Source organism: Camellia sinensis, chromosome 1, assembly GCF_055761805.1.
Source record: "Camellia sinensis isolate YWXY chromosome 1, ASM5576180v1, whole genome shotgun sequence".
NCBI lineage: Eukaryota > Viridiplantae > Streptophyta > Magnoliopsida > Ericales > Theaceae > Camellia > Camellia sinensis.
Window position 1 is genome coordinate 25,073,044 of NC_138961.1, and position 22,313 is coordinate 25,095,356.

The following is a 22,313-nucleotide window of genomic DNA, read 5'->3' on the forward strand; positions in this document are numbered from 1 at the left end:
TGATTTAAAAAAATAAAAGATAAACATATAAAATTTCATAAATAATTTATGAAAAATTATTTCATGACCTAGAGATAAAGAAAAAAATTAAAACAATTATTTAAAAAAAATTAATTTCATGACTTATAGATAAATAAACATATAAATAATTCATAAATAATTCATAAAAATTAATTTCGTGGCCTATAGATAAAGATAATTAAATTCACATAATTTTAAAACTCTCTATTTCCTACGTGACAACCCTCTTTAATTGTCTTTCATGTTTTTTATTTTCCTCCATTTTCTATTTGTTTGATTAATTAAAATAAAAATTAATTTCATGGTTTATGGATAAAGATTTGAATTTCAAAGTTCCTCCATATAGATAAACATATAAAAATTAATAAATAATTTATAAAAATTAATTTCATGGTCTACAGATAAAGATAAAAATTAAATAACTAATTTAAAAAAATTAATTTCACAACTTATAGATAATTTAAAATTTCTTCCCAAAAATGAACTTATAAAAATTGATAAATAACTTATAAAAATTAATTTCATGACCTACAGATAAAGGTTAAAAAATTGATTTAAAAAAATGAAATTACTCTTTTTTTTTTTTTTGGCCCTTCATTTTGTAATAGTTGTATTGGAAAAAGTCTCTAAATATTCATTATTAAATTCTCATAATTTTAAAACTCTCTCTTTCCTATGTAGCAACCCTCTTTAATTGTCTTTCATATTTTCTATTTTCTTCTATTTTCTATTTGTTTGATTAATTAAAATGAAAATTAATTTCATGGTTTATGAATAAAGATTTGAATTTCAAAATTTCTCCATATAGATAAACATATAAAAATTGATAAATAATTTATGAAAATTAATTTCATGTTCTATAGATAAAGATAAAAATTAAATACCTAATTTAAAAAAATTAATTTCACAACTTATAGATAATTTAAAATTTCTTCCCGTAAATAAACTTATAAAAGTTGATAAATAAATTATAAAAACTAATTTCATGACCTGCAGATAAAGGTTAAAAAATTGATTTAAAAAAATAAAAGATAAACATATAAAATTTCATAAATAATTTATGAAAAATTATTTCATGACCTAGAGATAAAGAAAAAAATTAAAACAATTATTTAAAAAAATTAATTTCATGACTTATAGATAAATAAACATATAAATAATTCATAAATAATTCATAAAAATTAATTTCGTGGCCTATAGATAAAGATAAAGATTAAATAATTGATTTACAAAAAATTAAAATAATAAAATTTAAATAAAGATATGATTTGTTAATCTTTATCTATGAAAAACATATCTATCTAAATCTTTGTTTTGATTTACTTATATTTTTCTCTCCTTCTGTCACATATTATTCTTTTTTATTTTGAATCTATACTAAATATAGTGAAGTATGAGAATTTTTCAAAATCTTAATACTAAATTCTTATGGATTCTCTCTCCTATGTGTCACTTCTCAAGTCTCCCCTCCCACTTTTTCTAATTTTTAATCATTTGTCAATTATCTAAATCGCAAAAGCCAAAAGGATTATATATATTTAAATAAAATGATAAATATTTTGATATGAACAACAAAGAGGTAGAGATAAAAATATAAAAAGTAAAATAAATTAAAAAGATAACTATTCAAATTTCAACCACACAATAATATAAAGAGTTAAATAAAAAAAAATAGAGATGAAGAAATATACAAAAAATAAAAATATAACTATTTAGATTTGAACTGCAAAATGAAAATTCAAATAAAAAATAACAAAATATTTAAATAAAAATATTAAGATTGGGATATAAATATCCCAAAAAAGAAGATAATTTTTTTAACGATCAATATTTATCTTTTGTTAGTTTGTTATAGAATTTTCATATATTTCAACTTAATCTTTTTAAAGTTTATCTTCAAGTTGAACTTAATATTTATCTTTTAAAACCATCAATTAATTATCCATCCAAATTTTAAATATGATAGAATTCCATATATATATATATATATATATATTGTTTAAGCATAATCTTTTCAATATAAAAATAAATTCCTGCAAAAGAAACCATGAACAGAAGATTGGGAGGAAAACAACCAACATTGAGCCATTTCTGATCCCTTTCGGTGCCTAAAAATCTTAAATATTTGCTTTACATTTGAATTGTGTACTTGCATGAGTTTTTGCATTTGTGAGAAATTGAGTTTATGTAAATGGATATTATTATTTTATTTTTAAATTTTTTTCTTACAATCTGTATTTTCCTTATTTCTTTCTTTTTGTTAATAATGTATCATTTAATTGAGATTTTTTTTAATATATTTATAAAAGCGCTACTGTTATCAATTTATAACTCTCTCACTTATTGATTATTTGTGTTTAATTTTTTTTGGTGCTGATGTTAGATTGAAAATGAAGAACACATCAAAATTTATTGGATATGGGTTTATACTTTAAATGTATTCATCAGTTGATTTTTTATTATTGATTATCCTGTTAAAATAACTTATGATTAAATTTATTTTTAGGAACTCATTTCCTTTGAGAACCAAACCACAAATTTTTTCTTTTTTTATTTTATTTTATTTTTATTTTTATTTAGATTCAGAGTTTGAGCAAATGGAAAATATCTCATATTTAAAATGTTAATTTTTTTTTGAATAATTTAAATATTTATATTCTTTATGTTTGTCAATTCAAGTTTAACGCATTTCCAAACTTTTTTTTTTAATCATTCCAAACCATTTGTGTTTAATGAATCAATATAACCAAAAAAACAAATAGCATGCAAAAAAATTTTAACCACTAACTGAATATAATGGGAATTAAAATTAATTTTATTTTAATTTATTATATTATATCTACTATTGATTAAACAAAATTAGTGTTACTTTTATTTAATATATTAGTTATTGTGATTAATTATAATATGCCTTTGTTACTCTATTTTTGATTGTTTGAAATAATTCTTAGATAAATTAGCTATTATATATGTTATGATTTACTGAATGGATGCTAGTTTTTTAAAATTTGTAATAATGTGATATATTTAATATTTTTAATGATGTGATATAAGATTTATACACAAACTAAATAAAAATATTAAGAAATGCAATCAAATAACAAATTTTTTTTAGTGATTATTGACTTTCTAAAATCCCGTGCATCGCACGGGTGACCACTAGTGTTTTAAAAATTAGATTGGTGAGTAAATTGGAAAATGAATTGGGTGAACGGGTCGTTGGTTCAACCGTTGGGTTGAACTGGAATCGAACCGTGACGTCATAAATATATTAAAATTATATTTAAATAAAAATATAAGTAATGAAATTATAAATTTTAAAAAAAATTGAAAATATTAAATTATCTTAAATATTTCTCCTAATATTTTTTTTTCCTGAAAAATATAATAATATATTTTAAAATATTATTAATTTTAACTTTGGAATAGGAAATCAAATATTTAATATTCCCTCCATATGATTTTAATTCAAATAATTTGATTGAAAGAAGAGCAAAATTTTTGAAGGGATGTCAAAATTTTAAGTCTCCCTCCAATAAAGTTGATTGAATCCTATATGGATTTCTTAAATTTTTATGAAACAATTTTTTTTTTATTTATAAATAGGTAAAGTCTTTTACAATAATTTCAAGCTTTTAGTAGGATTCCTTACAAGAGGGGGCCTTTGAAAAATGGAGACATTTAAAAGAGAGTTTTTAATTAAAATTTTCTTACATATAAAATAAGAAAGAAAGAAAAGAAAGAATAAAAAAATAGTTAAAAATTATCAAAAAAAAGTTTAAAATTTTTAATTTTATCAATCTGGCCGGTTCACCTGACCATCCCCGGATCAATCAGTTCCACGGTCCAACTGCCAATTTTTTCAATTCTCTCTAAATATCCCCGGATCAATCAGTTCCGCGGTCCAACTGCTAATTTTTTCAATTCTCTTTAAATAGGCTAGTTTTTAGATTAGAACAGTTTTGATGATATATCCGGATCGAAATCCCAACTGGTTGATAGTTCAACCAGTCAAATCGGCCAGGCTGGACCGGTCCGGTTTGATTTTTAAAACCTTGCTGGCTATCGTAATTAAATGATATTTTAATTTTTTTAAACTGATTAAAGTTCTTTTTTTTTTTTATTGCATGATGTTAGTCAAATTATTTTATATAAAGTATCTGCATGGCACGCTAAAGCTGTGTTCTGATTTCAAGTGCCCGACAAATATGTGCTATTTATCATCAATTTTTATTGTCATTTAAATTTTTATTTTTATTTTTATTTTTAAAATTTTTATGTAAAAATGTAATAGGTTGTTATATTTTTGCTACCATTATGTCACTACTTAATTAGATGTTTATAAGATAAAAAAAGAACAAATATCATAAATAATGAGATATAATTAAAGAATTCATGAGTCATAACTAAAATAATATCATAACTAAATAATAAAATTGATCATAATTAAATAAAGGCAGTGGCTTTGGTCCAGTCCAAGATCGGACTGGACCGTGCTGCTGGGCCCATGGGGGCCTCCACGGGTCCCGTTTTGATAATCCGAACCGTTCAATGTGTAGAACTTGTCGAGTACTATATACCTGTAAAAAATCACGTTGATCGGATATCGAGAGCTATGTGAACAAAACAGTTTTTTATCAACCGTTAATTGTTTAACCGTCCATTTTTTTTAATACAAAACTGATTTGATCACATAGTTATTGATATCCGATCAACGTGATTTTTTACAAGCAAGTAGTACTCGACGATTTCTACACATTGACGGTTTGGATTATCAAAACGGGCCCCAAAAATGGGCCCCAAGGGCCGAACTGGATGGGTCCAGTCTTGATCTCAACTTGAGACAAGCTGGACCCTTAAATAAAAAATGACATAATTACAGATACATATGATACATTCTTTTTAAAAGAAGGTATATTAGAATTTCGCTAAGTTCGTAGTTTAAGTTATTTGACTTTTTAATCTCATCTTAATTTTACCTTTTCAATAGATTTTATAAGATTATGACTTATTCATCTCCCTCTTAAAAAAAAACAAAACAAAACACTTTAAATGATTAACTAGTTGGCAAATATATTTTTAAACTTTTATTTTCAACTCACACATATAATATAATTATGAAAGATATTTGAGATAAAAAGGTTCCTATTATCACCTATCTAATTTCGTTGAACCCCTAATTTTCTCTTTTTTATTTTATTTTATTACAATTATATCATGAAGTAAAATTATATTAAAAGACAATTTTTAATGAAACACTCACCCACTAAATAAAAATAAATCTGCAATATTGTACACTTACCTCCACACCTAAATGTATTCCTCACCCCACTTAAACCTAACGTGTTGCTCTTCATTACCATCCTTAAATCCAACGTTCCTCTTTATCACCCCCCTAAACCCTAAATATATTCCTTTTCATCACAATCTAAAACCTTGAACCATAAATTAGTGGCTAAACTAGAATGGATGTCTATTATTTTGTTTATTATATTGAATTGGAATGGAAAAAAATGAATTGAGGGTTAAGTTGCACAGTACTGAAAAAATTGTTTATATTTGGCAACATAGTATTAAACAAATGTTGTTCGGCAACATAATGGTGAAAAAATTGTTTATATTTGGCAATATAGTGCTGAACAAATAACTTTTGCTCGGCAATACAGTGCTAACAAAATTGTTTATATTCGACAACACAATGCTGAACCAACCTTTGGGCAATTGATCGACCGGACGATCGATCGAATGATCGAGTGGTTGACCGATGGTGTGATTTTAGCTTAGTTTACAACAATGATGCAATGGTGCAATGATTTTGATAAAATGGATACCGTCGTTCACTAATTTTGAATAAATCAAAAAGAGAGATCATCATCGTCGTTGTTCTTTAACATGATAGGGATCGTCGTTGTTCTTCTTTAACAGGAGATGAAAGAATAGAGACTGTCTTCAACCATAACGGAGAATGTATGTAAAATTAGGTAGATGTACACTTGAGTGTGATGATATTATAAATATGGATAAATTTGATATTAAGTGAGGTGTTAAAAGAAATCTTATTAAAATTTAAAATTTATAGTAAAAGTTCAAAGAAGTTGGGATCCAAAGAATTAAGATAGATACTAATAGTAACTCTCTAGAGATAAATCATAAATTTTGATATTATAAACAATTTTTCCTATACATCCGAACTTACCCATTACATATAATTAATGGGTGATTGCATTTATTTAGTGGTTAATTTAATGTGACTCTGTATAAATTTTATACTAGCTAAATTTTTTTTCTTCCCACAATCAACCACTTTAGCTCTCTTTTTTCTTTAAGAATGTAAATTTTTTTTATAATATTTATTAAAAGTGACTAAAGTGGTGTTTGACAAGTTGGTTTGTGATTAAAATAGTCACAAAAGACAAAATAGATTATTTTAATCACAACAAATAAAACATCACATCTAACCCATAATCATTACACTATTCTCTAAAAAAAAAAAAACTAAAAAGTCTTTTTCAAACCAAACTTTTTAACCCAGATTAAAATAAAAAAAAACTAAAAAGTCAAAAAGCCAACCTACTTTCCAAACAGAGGCTAAAATATCAAATAAAATATATTTCAATTTTTTAGTTTTATTTTTTTAAAAAAAACAATAAAAATCCCGAGTTCAACCAATTATATAACAACTCTCCCTCCAAATTTAAAACGCCAGTCAACTCCTCCCCACAGATCTTCATAATCCTCCACTCGTCTTCGATTTCATTTCATTACAATTACAAACCGAGCAAGCAAGCAAAGCATCTATTCTCATTTTCTCTCTCTCTCTCTCTCTCTCTCTCTCTCTCTCTCTCTCTATATATATATATATATATTACACCTGCTGCTATCCTACGCAGTACGCACTCTCCTCTGCAACTCCTTCTCCTTCTCCTTCTCCTCTGCAACTCCCCTAAAACCCTAACCCTAACTCTCTCCCCTCTCCAATGGCGCCCATCGACCCACACTCATTCACCGACTCATCACACCCACTGGCCACCCACATCTCCCTCTCTCTCTTCTTCGACTTCTCATCTTCCACCATCCATTCCTCCGCTCTCCTCTCTCTCCCCACCCCCCACTCCGGCCCCATCTCTCTCGACACCCGCTCTCTCTCCATCACCTCCGTCTTCGACCCCCTCACCAAAACCCCTCTCCCCTTCTCTCTCTCCTCTCCCTCAGACCCCATCAAAGGCCAATCCCTCACAATTTCTCTCTCTAACCACTCCAAATTCGCCATCATCTTCACCACCTCTCCCTCCAGCTCCGCCCTCCAATGGCTCTCTCCGCCGCAGACCTTCAATAAATCGCTTCCCTTCGTGTACACTCAATGCCAATCGATTCACGCTCGATCTGTGTTCCCTTGTCAAGACACCCCAGCCGCGAGGATCTGCTATTCGGCTCGGCTGAACCTCCCGCGCCAGCTCTTTTCCGTGATGTCGGCGCGCCATGTTGAGCGAAGGGCGCCGGGGGCCGGAGAGGCGGCGATGGCGTGTGATGATTCGATGTGGTGTGCGGAAGGGAGGATGGTGGAGGAGTTTGTGATGGAGCAGCCGATTCCGCCGTATCTGTTTGCTTTTGCGGTGGGGGAGATAGGGTTCCGGGAGGTGGGCCCGAGGACTAGGGTTTATGCGGAGGCGGTGCCGGCGGTGTTAGATGCTGCGGCGAGGGAGTTTTCGGGGACGGAGGATATGATTAGGGTTGGGGAGGGGTTGTTTGGGCCGTATGAGTGGGAGAGATTCGATTTGCTGGTGTTGCCGCCGAGCTTTCCTTATGGTGGGATGGAGAATCCGAGGATGGTGTTCTTGACTCCGACGGTGATTAAGGGGGATGCTAGTGGAGCTCAAGTGGTGGCTCATGAGCTTGCTCATAGCTGGACTGGGAATTTGATTACTAACAAGACCAATGATCACTTTTGGTTGAATGAGGTAAGAAAATTTCCATTGAATATGTCTCCTTTTTTACGTTTATTGGGCATTTCATATGAAAAGATGTGATGAGAATTGAATTGGATTGTGCTTTTATTTTGAATTGGATTGTTCTTTTGTTTGGTAGTCCTGATAAATTGAATGTTTATTGCCTTATCATTCATAGTGTTAAATTGTATGTCTGGCAAGGATAATGTTTTGTTTAGCACCCATTGAATACATATGTTCTGCAGGGGTATGGGTTTTGCTTGGTACATGTGGTGTTCGTACATATTGCTTTACTTCTAAAAACAACATTCACTTATCAAAAAATAAAAGAGGAAAAACATTTAACGAAGGAAACCATCACAGTTGACACAGCCATCACTTAAGAAAAAATGGAAGCACCTAACAATTGGGAGTGCTTCACAGAAATTTCGACTATAGACATGGAGATTATGATGTTGTCAAATTTCATTGTGAAGGCCTTGCTTTGAACTATAGCTTCTTGCCTTTAGCATAGTTGTCAAATTAGAATTTATGGCGTTGTACCGAATCGCGAATAAAATCTGTACGAACATGGAAAATCCACGTACTTGATGATGAAGAAATCCAATGAAGAAAATGATCAAATTCGACATCAATCACCATATATGAGATAAAGCTCTCTTAGCCGTTGAACGGTCGGGGGTCCTCTGACACCTAAGGTAGTCCTCCATTGTTACCAAAATATTTAATGGACAAATTCAAAAAAGAAATAGCATACCTCAATTCATGGGGGTGTCCTTTATGTATAATATGCAGTGACTTGCCTAACAAGTAGTTTGAGTGTTCCAGAAGTTCTATCCCAAACAATCTCAAATTGTTTAGCACTTCTATATCGATAAGATTTCATCTCTTGATGAATTTTACATAATATAAAATACTAGTGTAGTTTTTGATGAGAATTTAACAACTGCCATACACGTGATAATTCATATATGCCACATGGTAGTGGTGGGACCCACAATTCCTGTGGTTATTTTTATTCCCTCTTGATTGCCCCTAAGCTTTCATCCTCTTTAAGGCTTGGGAAAGCATGGAAGCTTTCAATTTGTTGTTATGATAAAAATAGCCATCTAATATTGCCTGGCTATGCACGGTATATGGGTGCTAGGGTTTATTCCAATAATGCCTAATTTTGTTAGGATTTATTCCAAGAATGCCTAACTTTTTTAAGACTTATTCCAAAATTACCTATCATTGCCAAGACTTATTCGAAAGAATGCCTACCATTCTTAGGACTTAGTTCAATAATGCCTAGACTCACTAGGTCTTATTCCATGATCCTAACTTTTTGTCAAGGGGCAAAGCAATTTATTTTGCCAATGGGCAAAGCAAGTCATCTTGCTTCGACGCAGAGCAAATCGTCTTGCCTAGGGACAAAGCAAGTCATCTAGCAAGTCATCTTGCCTAGGGGCAAGACAAATCATCTTGCCCGGGGCAGAGCAAGTCATCTTGCCAAAGGGCAGAGCAAGTCATCATGCCCAGAGGCAGAACGAGTCATCTAGTCGAGGGTAGAGCAAGTTCTCTTGCCCAGCAAAGAGATAAAAATTATTTAACTAGGGGGTAGCAACATCACTTGCCCCCTGGACCATGCTCCAATTGTACGGGAACGATCTCTGCAGTTGGACAAATCACCAACATTTCACTGAGCAAAATCAGCTCAGCAAAGAGATTAAAATTATTTAACCAGAGGGTAACAACATCACTTGCCCCCTAGACCCTGCTCCTGGCTGCCCGATCAAGCTTGTCTTTAAATTGAACAAGCATCAATTTTGCCACCAAGCAAATTCCGCTTGGCTAAGAGACTTAAAGTTTAACCAAGAGGTAGTGCAATTCATCTTGCCCCCGTGATCCATGAAGCGTGGACAACTCTATCTTAGTCCAGTTGCATATTTGATCAAAATAATTGTCTCCATCTAAGTTTGGTGGCATATCTGATCAAAATAACGGTCTCCATCCACGTTCGGTATAAAAATTCATGCTCCTCAGATTATAAAAATCCGATATAATAATTGATCTTCCATATCTTCGTGGTCGGAATAATAGTGCATAAAATCTATGCTTCGCAAATAAAAATCCGATATAATAGTTGATAATAATATCTCCAAGTTCAATGTATAAAATCCATACTTCATAGATAACAAAAGTCCAGCACAATACATAATAAAATATCTTCATGTGCGGAGTAACAATGCATAAAATCCATGCTCCGCAGATAATAAAAATCCGATGTAATAACTGATAATAATACCTCCATGTGATAATAAAAATCCAAGATAATAACTAATAATAATACCTCCATGTCCAAAATAATAATGCCTCAACTATGATGCTCTAAAATTACAAATTCATGCTGTGGGTTTTATCCAACCCAATAATAATTTCCATACAGGTCTGGTGTTCAAAAATGTGTGCCAACATGTAGCACTACAATGGTACATTTCTTGAGCAGGGTCACTTGATATTGAGTTGGGTCTTGATGTATAAGGGATATGGAGGCCAAAAATCGCAATGGGATGCCACATGGTGTTGCGTAAATCCATCACTAGTCAACACGAGTGAGTGACCAAGCAGCGTGAGTGAGCGGAGGACCGAGCTGCATGATAGGCTTACTATTTGCCCCAAGCTTTGCTACATCATTATGAAGAAAGTCAAAGACCCAATTGGGGGTCCTAGAACAGTGCCACTTTTAAGCATTTTCCTTGCAAAGCTTTAACCCATGGTATGCCATGAAAAGGAAAGATTCCCGAATAGAGAGCTGAAGTATTCTTATAACCCTACTCACTTAAGATAATGCACCAAACAGAGCTTCCAATATTAAATTTATGAAAGTTTTTGTAGTGCTAGATTCAAATAGGCATGATAATAGGTTGGCCTACGGTAAGCCTATAATGCTTAGGAAGTTTCTCATGATGGCACTATTAAGCGATGAATAAATAATTTACAATAAAAAATCTTATGCCTTGCAAGCAATTGATGAATTTATATTGTCGTGATCCATAGAGAATATTTTTCCAACAATCAAATATAGTTTTCCAATAGAGAGTTTATCTCGCTAATGTGTTTGTGCCATCGTCTTCTTCATTGAGATTAGTCGTTCCCACAAACGGCACCAATTATACGGACATAGAAAAATCATGTACTTGATGATGAAGAAATCCAACAAAGCAGATGATCAGATCCGCCACACAATCGCCATCTACAAGATAAAGCTCCCCGAGTTGTTGACCGACCGGGGGTCCTTCGACAGCAAGTTAATCCTCCAATATTATCAAAATATTTAATGAACAAATTCATAGAGAGAAATAGCGTACCTCAACTCATAGGGGTGTCGTCTATTTATAATATCCAGAGACTTACCTAGCAAGTAATTTGAGTGTTTCAGAAGTCCTATCCAAACAATCTCAAGTTGTTTAGGACTTTTATATCGATAAGATTTCATCTTTTGATGAGTTTTACATAATATAAAACACTAATGTAGTGTTTGATGAGAATTTAACAACTTTCATACTCGTAACAATTCATATATGCCATGTGGCAGTGTCGGGACTCACATAATTCTTGTGGTTATTTTTATTCTCTTTCATAATCGAATCGTGAATTGTAAAGATTCGGTCACTTTCTTTAAATTACTTAGGGGGGGAAAAAAACATTTACACACTTACATGTTGAATGTATCATGTGAATATGAAATATTTAGACTTAAAATCAATAAAAATATTGTTTTGAATGGTGATCATGTGGTCTAATAGGTGAGAAGTTAACACAGGTTCCATATAATATCACTATCGTACTTTTTTTTTTCTTCCTTTTTTTAGATATTTCTTATTAGCTATTCTTAATGAAGAAAGTAAATAAAGACAAACTATTAAATTCCAAGTAATAATAACTTAACAATGGTGTTGATATTTGGACAATAAACATACACAAAGAATTAATTGAAGCCTAAAACACTTTAAAAGGTATGTAAGCTTATTGTTCAAAAAATTAAAAAAAATTGTGGAGCCATTAGATTTAACTGACCTAGCCCATGTAATATTGAACTATATTTAAATCAATAAAATAGTAATAGATAATTCACGGTGCAAAGTACTTTAACCTTAAATATCTTTAGAAGATATATTATGATTTTTGTTAACGAGAAAAAAAATGAGATAAAAAGGGTTTAAAACATGTTGAGTTTGATTTAATATGATTGGATCATATTAAATATTCTCTAATTATCAAAATAATAGCAAATCATGTATATATATTAGTTATTTTTGTACTAAACGCTATTAAAAATATTATATCATTTTCACTAAAATGAGGGGAAAAAATAAAAAATATTGCAGACAGATAGTTTAAAAAATTTCATGAATTGTAAAAGTGAATCAAGATTCAAATCGTAAATCAATTGTGAATTATATTATTCACAATTGATTCACTTCCAAAATATTTTTCAGTATTTTTACAATACACTGGAGCCATTTCAACTTTCATGAATATTTATTTTTTGCCTTAAATAAACAAACACATATTTTTGTAGATTACGGTAGTTTTTGGTAGAGTTTTAGAATTATGATTTGAGAATAGAGTTATATTTTGAGTTTATGAGTTTTGGAATTATAATTTGAAAAGAGAAAATTTGTTTGGTTATGAGTTTTGAATTTTTGATGTGACATATGAAATGAGAGAAGTTGTTTGGTTATGAGTTTTGAAAAGAGTTTTTAAAACTTAATTGAAAAACTTATAACTCATGACCAAACACACAACTCAAAACTTCATTGAAAATTCTATTCAAAACTTATAACCAAACTCTTTTTAAAATTCAATTCAAAAAAATAATTTGTCATTTTGGTCTAGAAAAATAATTTCTATATTTAAAAAATATCAAAAACAAATATATATTTATTTTTCCAAATAACAGGTGGTGACTGGCATAAAAAAAAATTATTGTTCCTGTCAACCGGCCAGACATCCGGGAGGATGTCCGGGCGGATAACCGGGTAGACTAAAAATTCAAAAATTGTCTGCTTTACCAAACACATTTTCAAAATGCATTTTGAAATTGATTTGGAATCATGATTTGAAAACTCAAACCAAACATAGCATTAGAATGTAAGGGTGTCATTAATTTTAGAAAACTCTACCAAACATGGCCTACATTTCTTTCTGCCTAGCATCACTATGCTCTTACTTGATTATGTGTTTTCATGTAAAAAGTGTTTTAACTTGTCATGTATGGCATGGCTTAAATGGAAATGAACTAGAGTGAGTTCTAGGGAATAGCTAACTAAAATGAAGAAAATATGGGCAAAAAATACTCTGGTATGCAGATATGATTTGCTTACAGTTGCCATGTCGTAGTTAGAGACATTTGTCTTATTGTTCTTTGGGGTATTTGTTGTTGATTCCAGGGTTTTACGACTTATGCGGAGCGGAGAATTGTTGAGGCTGTGCAAGGGGAAGATAGAGCTGCATTGAATATTGGAATTGGTTGGAGGGGTTTGGTAGAGGAAATGGAGAGATTCAAGGACAATATGGAGTTCACAAAGCTCAAGACAAATCAGGAAGGAGTGGATCCTGATGATGTGTATTCTCAAGTTCCATATGAGAAAGGCTTCCAGTTTTTATGGCGGATTGAACGACAGGTATGTTGGTTTTATTACAGTTTGAACTCAAAGAGGTTTTTCGGTGGAGAAAGACCTGATTTGTTTTTTCGTTTATGGTCAGATTGGAAGGCCTGCATTTGATGATTTCCTGAAGAAATATATTGCCACCTTCAAGTTCCAATCCATTGACACTGATATGTTTCTCAATTTTCTTGAAGCCAATGTCCCTGGAATAGAGAATGAGATTGATTTGAAATTATGGACTGAGGGTACTGGTATCCCTCCAGATGCCATGGAGCCAGTTTCCAACATTTATACAAAGATTGTATCACTGGCAAATGAGTTCAAGCAAGGTAGGATGCCAAGGGAGGATGAAGTTGCTGATTGGCATGGACAGGAATGGGAGCTTTACTTGGAGAACTTGCCCAAGTCCGTTGAGGCTTCACAGGTAGTGTCATTGAGATCCAGAGCTAGTTATTGCTTCTCTTGACATTGTCAAATTGTTTTTTTCCTCAGCTCTACGCTTACTTAACTAAATGTTAATCTATTTTTGACACATGAATTGTTGGGTTTTCTTATTTTCTCATGTTGTATCTCGTTTGGTAGTATGTTTCATACATTTTATGCATGCAAGTTATTCTTGTGTACTAAGAAGCTTAAATACTTCTAAGAAAGGTGATGTGTCCGTATTGGGCACACATCCAAACATATCTTATTTTTAAAAAATATTAGATCTGGACATGCTTCGGACACTTGGAGGACATACTTGTCCGTTGTTTAGATACACATGAACACATTACAAATCTGAACAAAATAGCTTGAGATAATTATCGTTGTGTATGTGTGGCTGAGGGTAGAGCGAGATAGTTATTGTTGTAATTAATACCTTCTTGGCTATTTCATCCCTGAAGCTGCTATTAATTCTGGATTATTTGAACTTTGAAACCCCCCACATTCAAACGAGTTATCCAAAAAGAACTGGATAATTTGGATTGTTGTGTGTGTAATGTGTGGCTGGGGGCAGTGCGGGATAATTATTTTTGTAATTAATACCTTGTTGGCTAGGGCCTTATTTCATCCCCTAAGGTACTATTAATTCTGGATTATTTGAACTTTGAAACCCCCCACATTTGAACTATTTTATCCAAAAATAGTTGGATAATTCGGATTGTGGTTATTTAATGCCGTAGCATTTGACCATATATTTTTTTTCTTTCTAGAATAGGTTTTTTATCCTCCACTTTCCGTAATCAAAGACAGTGTAAGCATTTAAGCATTGGGTGTTTGGTTTGGATTTCTGTTTCCTAGTTCAGATATATAACATGATGCCAAAGAAGATGTTTGCTAAATTGATATGCTATTACATATGTGATCGGTTTTGCAGCTCACAGCCTTGGATGCACACTATAGGCTAGCAGAATCAAAAGATTACGAGGTCAAGGTGGGATTTCTCCAACTGGCGATTTCATCCAAGTGCAGAGATTACTACAGTGAGGTGGAGAGAACTCTAAAGGAAGTTGGGAGGATGAAGTATCTTCGTCCACTATATTCTGCACTCGTGCAAGGCGTTGGAAAGGAAGAAGAGAAGGTCTTTGCAAAAAGGGTGTTCTCTGAGGCTCGAGACTGTTACCACCCCATAGCTCAAGGCGTTGTCGAGTCAATCTTCTCCAAGCATCTGTAAAATGTCATAAAATAAACTGAACTGATTGACTCCTGAATTGTTGATGAATCCATGACCATGCAGAATGTACCTGAACGATGCTGAACTACTGGCTTTTGATGAATATCCTGCTGGGTGCTGTGTTAACATCGGTTCATTTTAATTTCTGGTAATGGAAATCTTTTTGCTAAAAATTGATATTTTTCTAATGTTTTATGTTCACTAATTGAAAAAATGCTTCCTCGTTCTTTGCAATCTTGTTAATTTCACTAAATGGTAATTGTACTGGTCCTCTTCGTAAATTATGTGCTTTTTCATTTGATTTTTGTTGTGGTTTGTGTTTTTGAAAATAAAACCAATGAAAAGTTTGGAAACAATTGTTTTCATATTATTAATAATATTTGTGGGAAAACGAATTTTGAAAAGTTTAGAAACTATATTATTTTTTTTTATGTTTTTTTTTTAAATAAAAAAAACTTTGCGAAGGTGAAAGATTAGGGAATGGATAATTTTTATTCCAAATGTGGTATCGGTTTTCACATTTGATGTATGATATTTTTTAAAGAGTAATGCTAGATATCTCAAAAATTTTATTAAATTTTTTGTCAAATATCTTATATGGGTGGGTGTGGGATTCACACAATGTGGGTTTCAAGTAAAACATTTGGTAGAACTTTTGGTATAATTTTTGAGACTACACTTGACCAATTTTCAATTAGTTCATTTATTTATATTAGGGTAAATTACAAACACACCCCTTGAGCTTTACTTAAATTATAAATTACTCTCTATGGTTCTAGAAATTGCATTATGCCCCTTAAGATTTATAATTTCATAATAAATATGTCATTTTATTAATAAATTATCAAGTTAATTAATAATTTTTAGTAATATTAAAATTTTATTTCAATTAATAATTCAAATAATTTTATTATTGTATAGGCAAACAGTTTGAATTTCACTTTTTCAATTAATTCTGTTCAATAAAAAATTCTGACGATGAGGTATTTGTAATTTTTCAAACCGCAAGGGATAATTTATATTTTAAGCAAACTTCAGAGGGTGTATTTATAATTTACCCTTCATATTATTTGTAGTTTTATTCAGCATTACCACATTATTGCTATTGAATTATTACTATTATTGCTATTTACAATTCAATAGCAATAATAGAGGAAGATGGAAGTGTTAGAGGATCAGATAGGCCTAAATTAACGTTGGCTAGCTTTGTAAATAGAGATATAGATATACTTAATTTGTCTAACGAAATGGCATTTGATAGAGTTGCGTGGAGAAGAATGATTCATGTAGCCAATCCCATTTGACAGGACTTAAAACTTGGTTTGGTTTGGTTTGATTGCTATGTACAATTCAAAGAAATTGGTAAAATATAGCATTAAATTAAAGAAAGTGGAAAATCACTTTATTTTCAAATGAAAGAGTGATTTATTTTATCTTTACCTCCATGAAAATTCTGGCAAATCTATTTGTTGTTGTCGGGAATAAGATTGTTTTGGAGTAAGGTGGCCAAGCTGCTCTTCAAATTTAACATAATTGCAGACATAAATTTTGTATTGCAATAGTTAAAAAGTTGTTTCAAATCGATATTTATTTATGTATGATATTATTATCATAAAATTTAATAAATAAATTTAAATAATTAATTTCTTAATAAAATAAAAAAAATGTTTGGTCCATTGAAATAGGGATAGTTAGATTTCGTTCAAATGACGTGGCTAGACGATTGTTTGGATGACCGGTGTCATCCTTGTTAATCGACAGGCACAAATTCAGACAATTCGGATGAACTTAAATTCAATGAATGTAGTATTATTGCTAATAAAATATTTGGGTTGTGGCTAGTGACGGAGGCATGAAATTAAATCAGGAGGGACACTTAGGTGCCGTTTGGTAACACTTATGTTTTCAGTTTTCTGTTTATATTTACAAAAATTTTAAAAACTGAAATAAAAACTTATTTGGTAAAATTTTTGATTTATAAATCAGTGGTCTCAGTTTATAAATTTGGCTAAAAAATGAAAACACAAAAAATGTGTTTCCGTTTTGAGTTTTGAGTTTTTTTTTTTTTTTTACCACCCAACACTAGCCACCACCCGCCACCATTTTCCACCACCGTCTTCCGCCACCACCCCCACCCCCCCACCGCCTGCCACCACCACCCACCACCCGCCACCACCACCCACCAGTCACCACCCACCTGCCACCCACTCGCCACCACCATCTACTCCTCGCCACCACCACCCACCACCCGCCACTACCATCCACCGCCCGCCACTACCACCTGCCACCTACTTGCCACCACCACTCACCAGCCACCTGCCACCACCAGCCACCCACCACCACCAGCCACCCGCCACCATCACTCATCACCCACCACCACCACCATTACCCACCAGCCACCCACCTGCCACCGCCACCCACCTGCCACCACCACCCACTCGCTACTACCTACCACCAACCCACCCACCCACTACCACCATCACCCGCCACTTACCTGCCATCCTCCACCTACCTGCCACCACCACCCACCACCCATCACCACCACCACCACCACCACCTACTCGCTACCACCCACCACCCGCCACCGTCACCCATCCACCCACCCACTCACCATCACCACTGACTCGCCACCACCCACCACCACTCGCCATCCGCCACCCACCTGCCATCACCACCACCACCCACCACCGTTACCCACCCACCCACCACCACTACCCGCCACCACCAGCCACTTGCTACCACCCGCCATGCGCCACCCACCTGCCATCACCACCCACTCGCTACCACCCACCACCGTCACCCACCCACCTACCCACCCACCACCACCACCCATCGTCACCACTTTCCACCGCCATCTTTCGCCGCCACTTGCCACTACTTGTCATTTCTCACTTTTTTTATATTTTTTAATTTTTTTAAACATTTTGTTAATTACCAAACGCGTTTGCAGTTTATGTTTTTCTAAAAATAAACAAAAAATAAACAAAAACCAGTTTATAAAATTTTTGTAAATATAAACTGAAAACGTAAACGTTACCAAACACATTAATTGTAGTTTTTATTTTTTTTATTTTTTCGTAACTAACAATAAGAAGATAATAATAATTTTTGAATTAATATTAAGCACAAAAAATTAAATAAATTGTTACAAAAGTATTTCACATAAAATTTTACAATTAGTTTCGAGTAAAATCGAAAAGAAAGTATTGAGTGTAATTAATGTATCATGGACAATGTAAAAAATTCATATTATTAAGTCGTAAAATAAATTATATAATGGTAAGATAAATCAAATTTTTACAAAATTTGAGTAAAAATTTCATATAATAGTGATATCACGTCATTATTGACATATGATATCATCAATCAATAGTAAAAACAACATATGAAGGGTGAACTCCACATGCAAATATAACTAGCATTCTAGTAATTTTTACATATATATATATATATATATAGTGAGATTAATAATATTTGTATATCAATAATAATAGATATTACTTTTATATTAAGATTTTTTCACAAAATTTTCATACATAAAAATATAATTTGTTGCAGTTACTTCATTTTCAATAAAACAATCACTATTGTTTTCATAAATTTAAAAATACCCTTAATATTTTATTCTAAATATTATTTTTGTTTAAAATTTTATTTATATACATATGTTAAAAAAAAAATGAAAAATCCAGGGGACATGTGACCCCCGACCCCCCCAGTCCCCATGTGACTTTGTCACCGGTTGTGGCTAAACAGACTAAAATTCAGATAAGTCGAACGAATTCAAATTCAATAAATGTAGTATTATTGCTAATAAAATATAGGAGTTGTGGCTAAGCAGACTAGTTCCCCTGATTGTATCAAGGGGTATTTTTTTTAAGGTCCCTGATATTATGATTTTATAGTATAAAGGACATCAAATATTTTCATGATGTCTAAGGTCCCTCAACATCAACCCAGAGAAATTTAAGTCCCAGAGAAAATTGGTCCAAAGAAAATTCAAGTTACAGAGAAAATTGGTCCAGAGAAATTCTTCCCAGAATTTCTCTGGACCAACCCAGAAAAAATTTAGTTCAAAAACCAGAGAATTTCTCTGGTTTTAACCCAGAGAAAATTCAGTTAAAAAACCAGAGAATTTCTCTGGTTTCAACTTCAAATGAAACAAAATACTTAATTGATCCCAATTATTTAACTGAAACAAAATACTCATAACCTACCAGTTTTCAATATACAACAAATGGCATATTCATTCGATATATAAGATCATTCAATGCAATTTATAGGTCAACAAAGAAAAATAATAATAAAAAAGAAATGACTGGCAGATTCATATCAAATCTCATAATCATTAGTTATTACTTCCATAATTACAAAGTAGCAAGTTTCTTAAAGGCCTATATTAGATATTGTTCCCTAAATTCTGAAGCCACATTTTTATGTTGACAGCCCCAAGTTTTTACCTTTGTAACAAGCAAAGGACTTCAGGTCCATCCAAAGCTCCATAGAATATTAATCACTGCAAAATTCATTATTAGTAGCACTTTGTCTAATCATATTTGAAAAAACTCCTTGGTTCCTTCCAAAGATAGGACACTTGAGAAAGTTGAAAGTTCAATACACAACTCAGTCAACACTTAAATGATCACTTCCCTTCTTTTTGGGCCAAAAAAATGATTTTTTTATAATGTCTAAGGTCACTCAACCTTGATCCAGAGAAATTTCAGTCCAGAAAAAATTGGTCCAGAGAAATTCTGAATTTCTCAGAATTTCTCTGGTCCAATTATTCTCAAAATTTCTCTGGCCCAATTCTTCATAGAATTTCTCAGCATTTCTCTAATGCATTGGCTGAATCCAGAGAAATTTTGAATTTCTCTAGTCCAATTCTTCTCAGAATTTGTCTGGCCCAATCCTTCATAGAATTTCTCTAATGCATTAACTGACTGTCCTGACCATATGCAATCATATGCTTTTGTGGACATTAGGTAGTACTTTGTTCTCTTTACTATATCACTTAGAAAATTTCCAGATCTGCTGCTACTTTTAGCATACAAAATGCCCATGATTTTGTTTGGTATTTATTAGTAGTCTTTCTCTCTTGCAGTTTTTTTTCCCTTGTCTTAAGTTTATGTCCCAATCCTTTGCACATTGTCAATTTCTCTGACTTTGTATAATATATAAGGCAACAATACAATCTTTAAAACCAGAGAAATTCTCTCTAAACCAGACAGATTAGAGAAATTCTCTCTATTTGCAGCAGAGTTGTATTTTTATGAACAAACCTTGGTTATTGTACATTGATCTAGGAAATTTCTCTGACTTCACAAATTTCTCTAGCTCTATTCACAAAGAATTTCTTTGACTTTGTGTAATATGTAAGCCAACAATACAGTCTTTATTAACAAACCCACAAATTTCTTTGGTATAAAACCAGAGAAATTCTCTCCAAACCAGACAGATCAGAAAAATTCTCTGGATTGAAACCAGAGAAATTCTCTGGATTGGGTGTTGAGGATTGATCTCAAACATCCTTCTTCCTCTTATGACTAACAAATTTATTGAGAATTACAGATGCACAAGGTTCAAACTGGTTCTTATATGCATATCTCAGTGACCATACATATCTGTTTGGTCAATCCAAACCAGAAATTTTCTCTGGATCACCCCAGAGAAATTTCAGTTCAAACCATAGAATTTCTCTGGACCAATCCTAAGTAAAAAGAAATGAATTGGCATTCATCACAAGAAAATTTTTCCTTTGCTAAAAAATCTTATGCAGTACCCACTTTGAAAAACACACTTCATTATCTATGCCCAAATGTCAAAGTATCGTGGATTTGTATATGCCTGATGAGTTCCATAGCGCTGAATATCTTACGCTACGTTGGAGAAGATGATTGCGCATGCACACACAATTAGTGAGAAAAGAATCTATGTACTAACATGTTTGGAAGGATAGAAAATGGAGAGACAAATTGAAAGTGTTACTAAGAACCAAAAAGAAAGTATAGGACCCATTTATCTCGGGTTCTTTTTGTGGTTACTTCTGCAGCGAAGTGAAAGTAACTTACCAGAAAGGTTGCTTGGTTGGCGAGCTCAAGGTTGCCAGAGAAGATGCGGGTCGACATCGACATGGCGTTGTTGATCAAATACACCATCACCGCCGGTCCGGCGAGTCAAAAAAGGATCTTCAATTCAATCCAATTGTCCAGCCTCATCCTCTTGAAGAATGGTAGTTGGATATCTGAAAGTACTTTTTTGAGCTTCGACCTCGATTCATAGGCGGCAGTGGCAGTGGTGGATGGTGGTTCTGGTGGTTCCGAAAATGTCACTACTTTGATTGACTTCTTCCAAGCACGCAGACTCAACATTCCTGACTTGGTTATCCTTTCTGGCTATGAGAGTGTAGGTATAATATAAGGGTACGGGGGTGAGGGACCTTAGACTACTAACGAACATATTGTGGACCTAATCCATTACTAAAAGTTGGATAGGGACCTTAGACCGATTTTCATCAATCTGTTATTGAGTGCTGATCAAAAAAAAAATCTGTTATTGAGTGAATTTAAGAAAAAATAAAACAGACCCAAATATGAAACAAATGATCATTTTTGTAGATCTTACATGTGGAAACTCTTGTCTTAAATTTGTATTCATCAACCAACTATATATATTTGTATAAATTTTTACAAATATACATAGATTATCTTATAAAATTATATAAGTTTTCATAAATATACGAGAGTTATGATTTTTTAAAATTTTATAAATTAACTTATATATGTAAAAATTTATATAATTTTTAAAATAACTTACCATATATTTATAAAAATTTACACAAATACATATAATATGCTATCGTACACTTCAAAATAGCCCATACAATTATACCATGCATTATAAAAATTAGGGCAAATTACATATACTTTCCTCGAGATTTAGCTAAATTACAGATATTCCTGAGGTTTCGAAAATTACAGATACCCTTGGGATTTATATTTTCATAACAAATTGTTCCCTGAGATTTATATTTTCATA

At 32.4% G+C, this 22,313-nt stretch overlaps 1 protein-coding gene across 1 annotated transcript; it reads left to right on the plus strand.

The window, feature by feature from the left end:
- The first annotated feature begins 6,678 nt into the window (after nt 1–6,678).
- Nucleotides 6,679–15,451, plus strand: LOC114323259 (peptidase M1 family protein). The gene is made up of 4 exons (XM_028270809.2): nt 6,679–7,979; nt 13,403–13,636; nt 13,719–14,045; nt 14,982–15,451. Exons 1-4 carry the CDS (start codon nt 6,999–7,001, stop codon nt 15,276–15,278), a joined length of 1,839 nt encoding a protein of 612 aa, XP_028126610.2. The 5' UTR covers nt 6,679–6,998; the 3' UTR covers nt 15,279–15,451.
- Nucleotides 15,452–22,313: the final 6,862 nt, after the last annotated feature.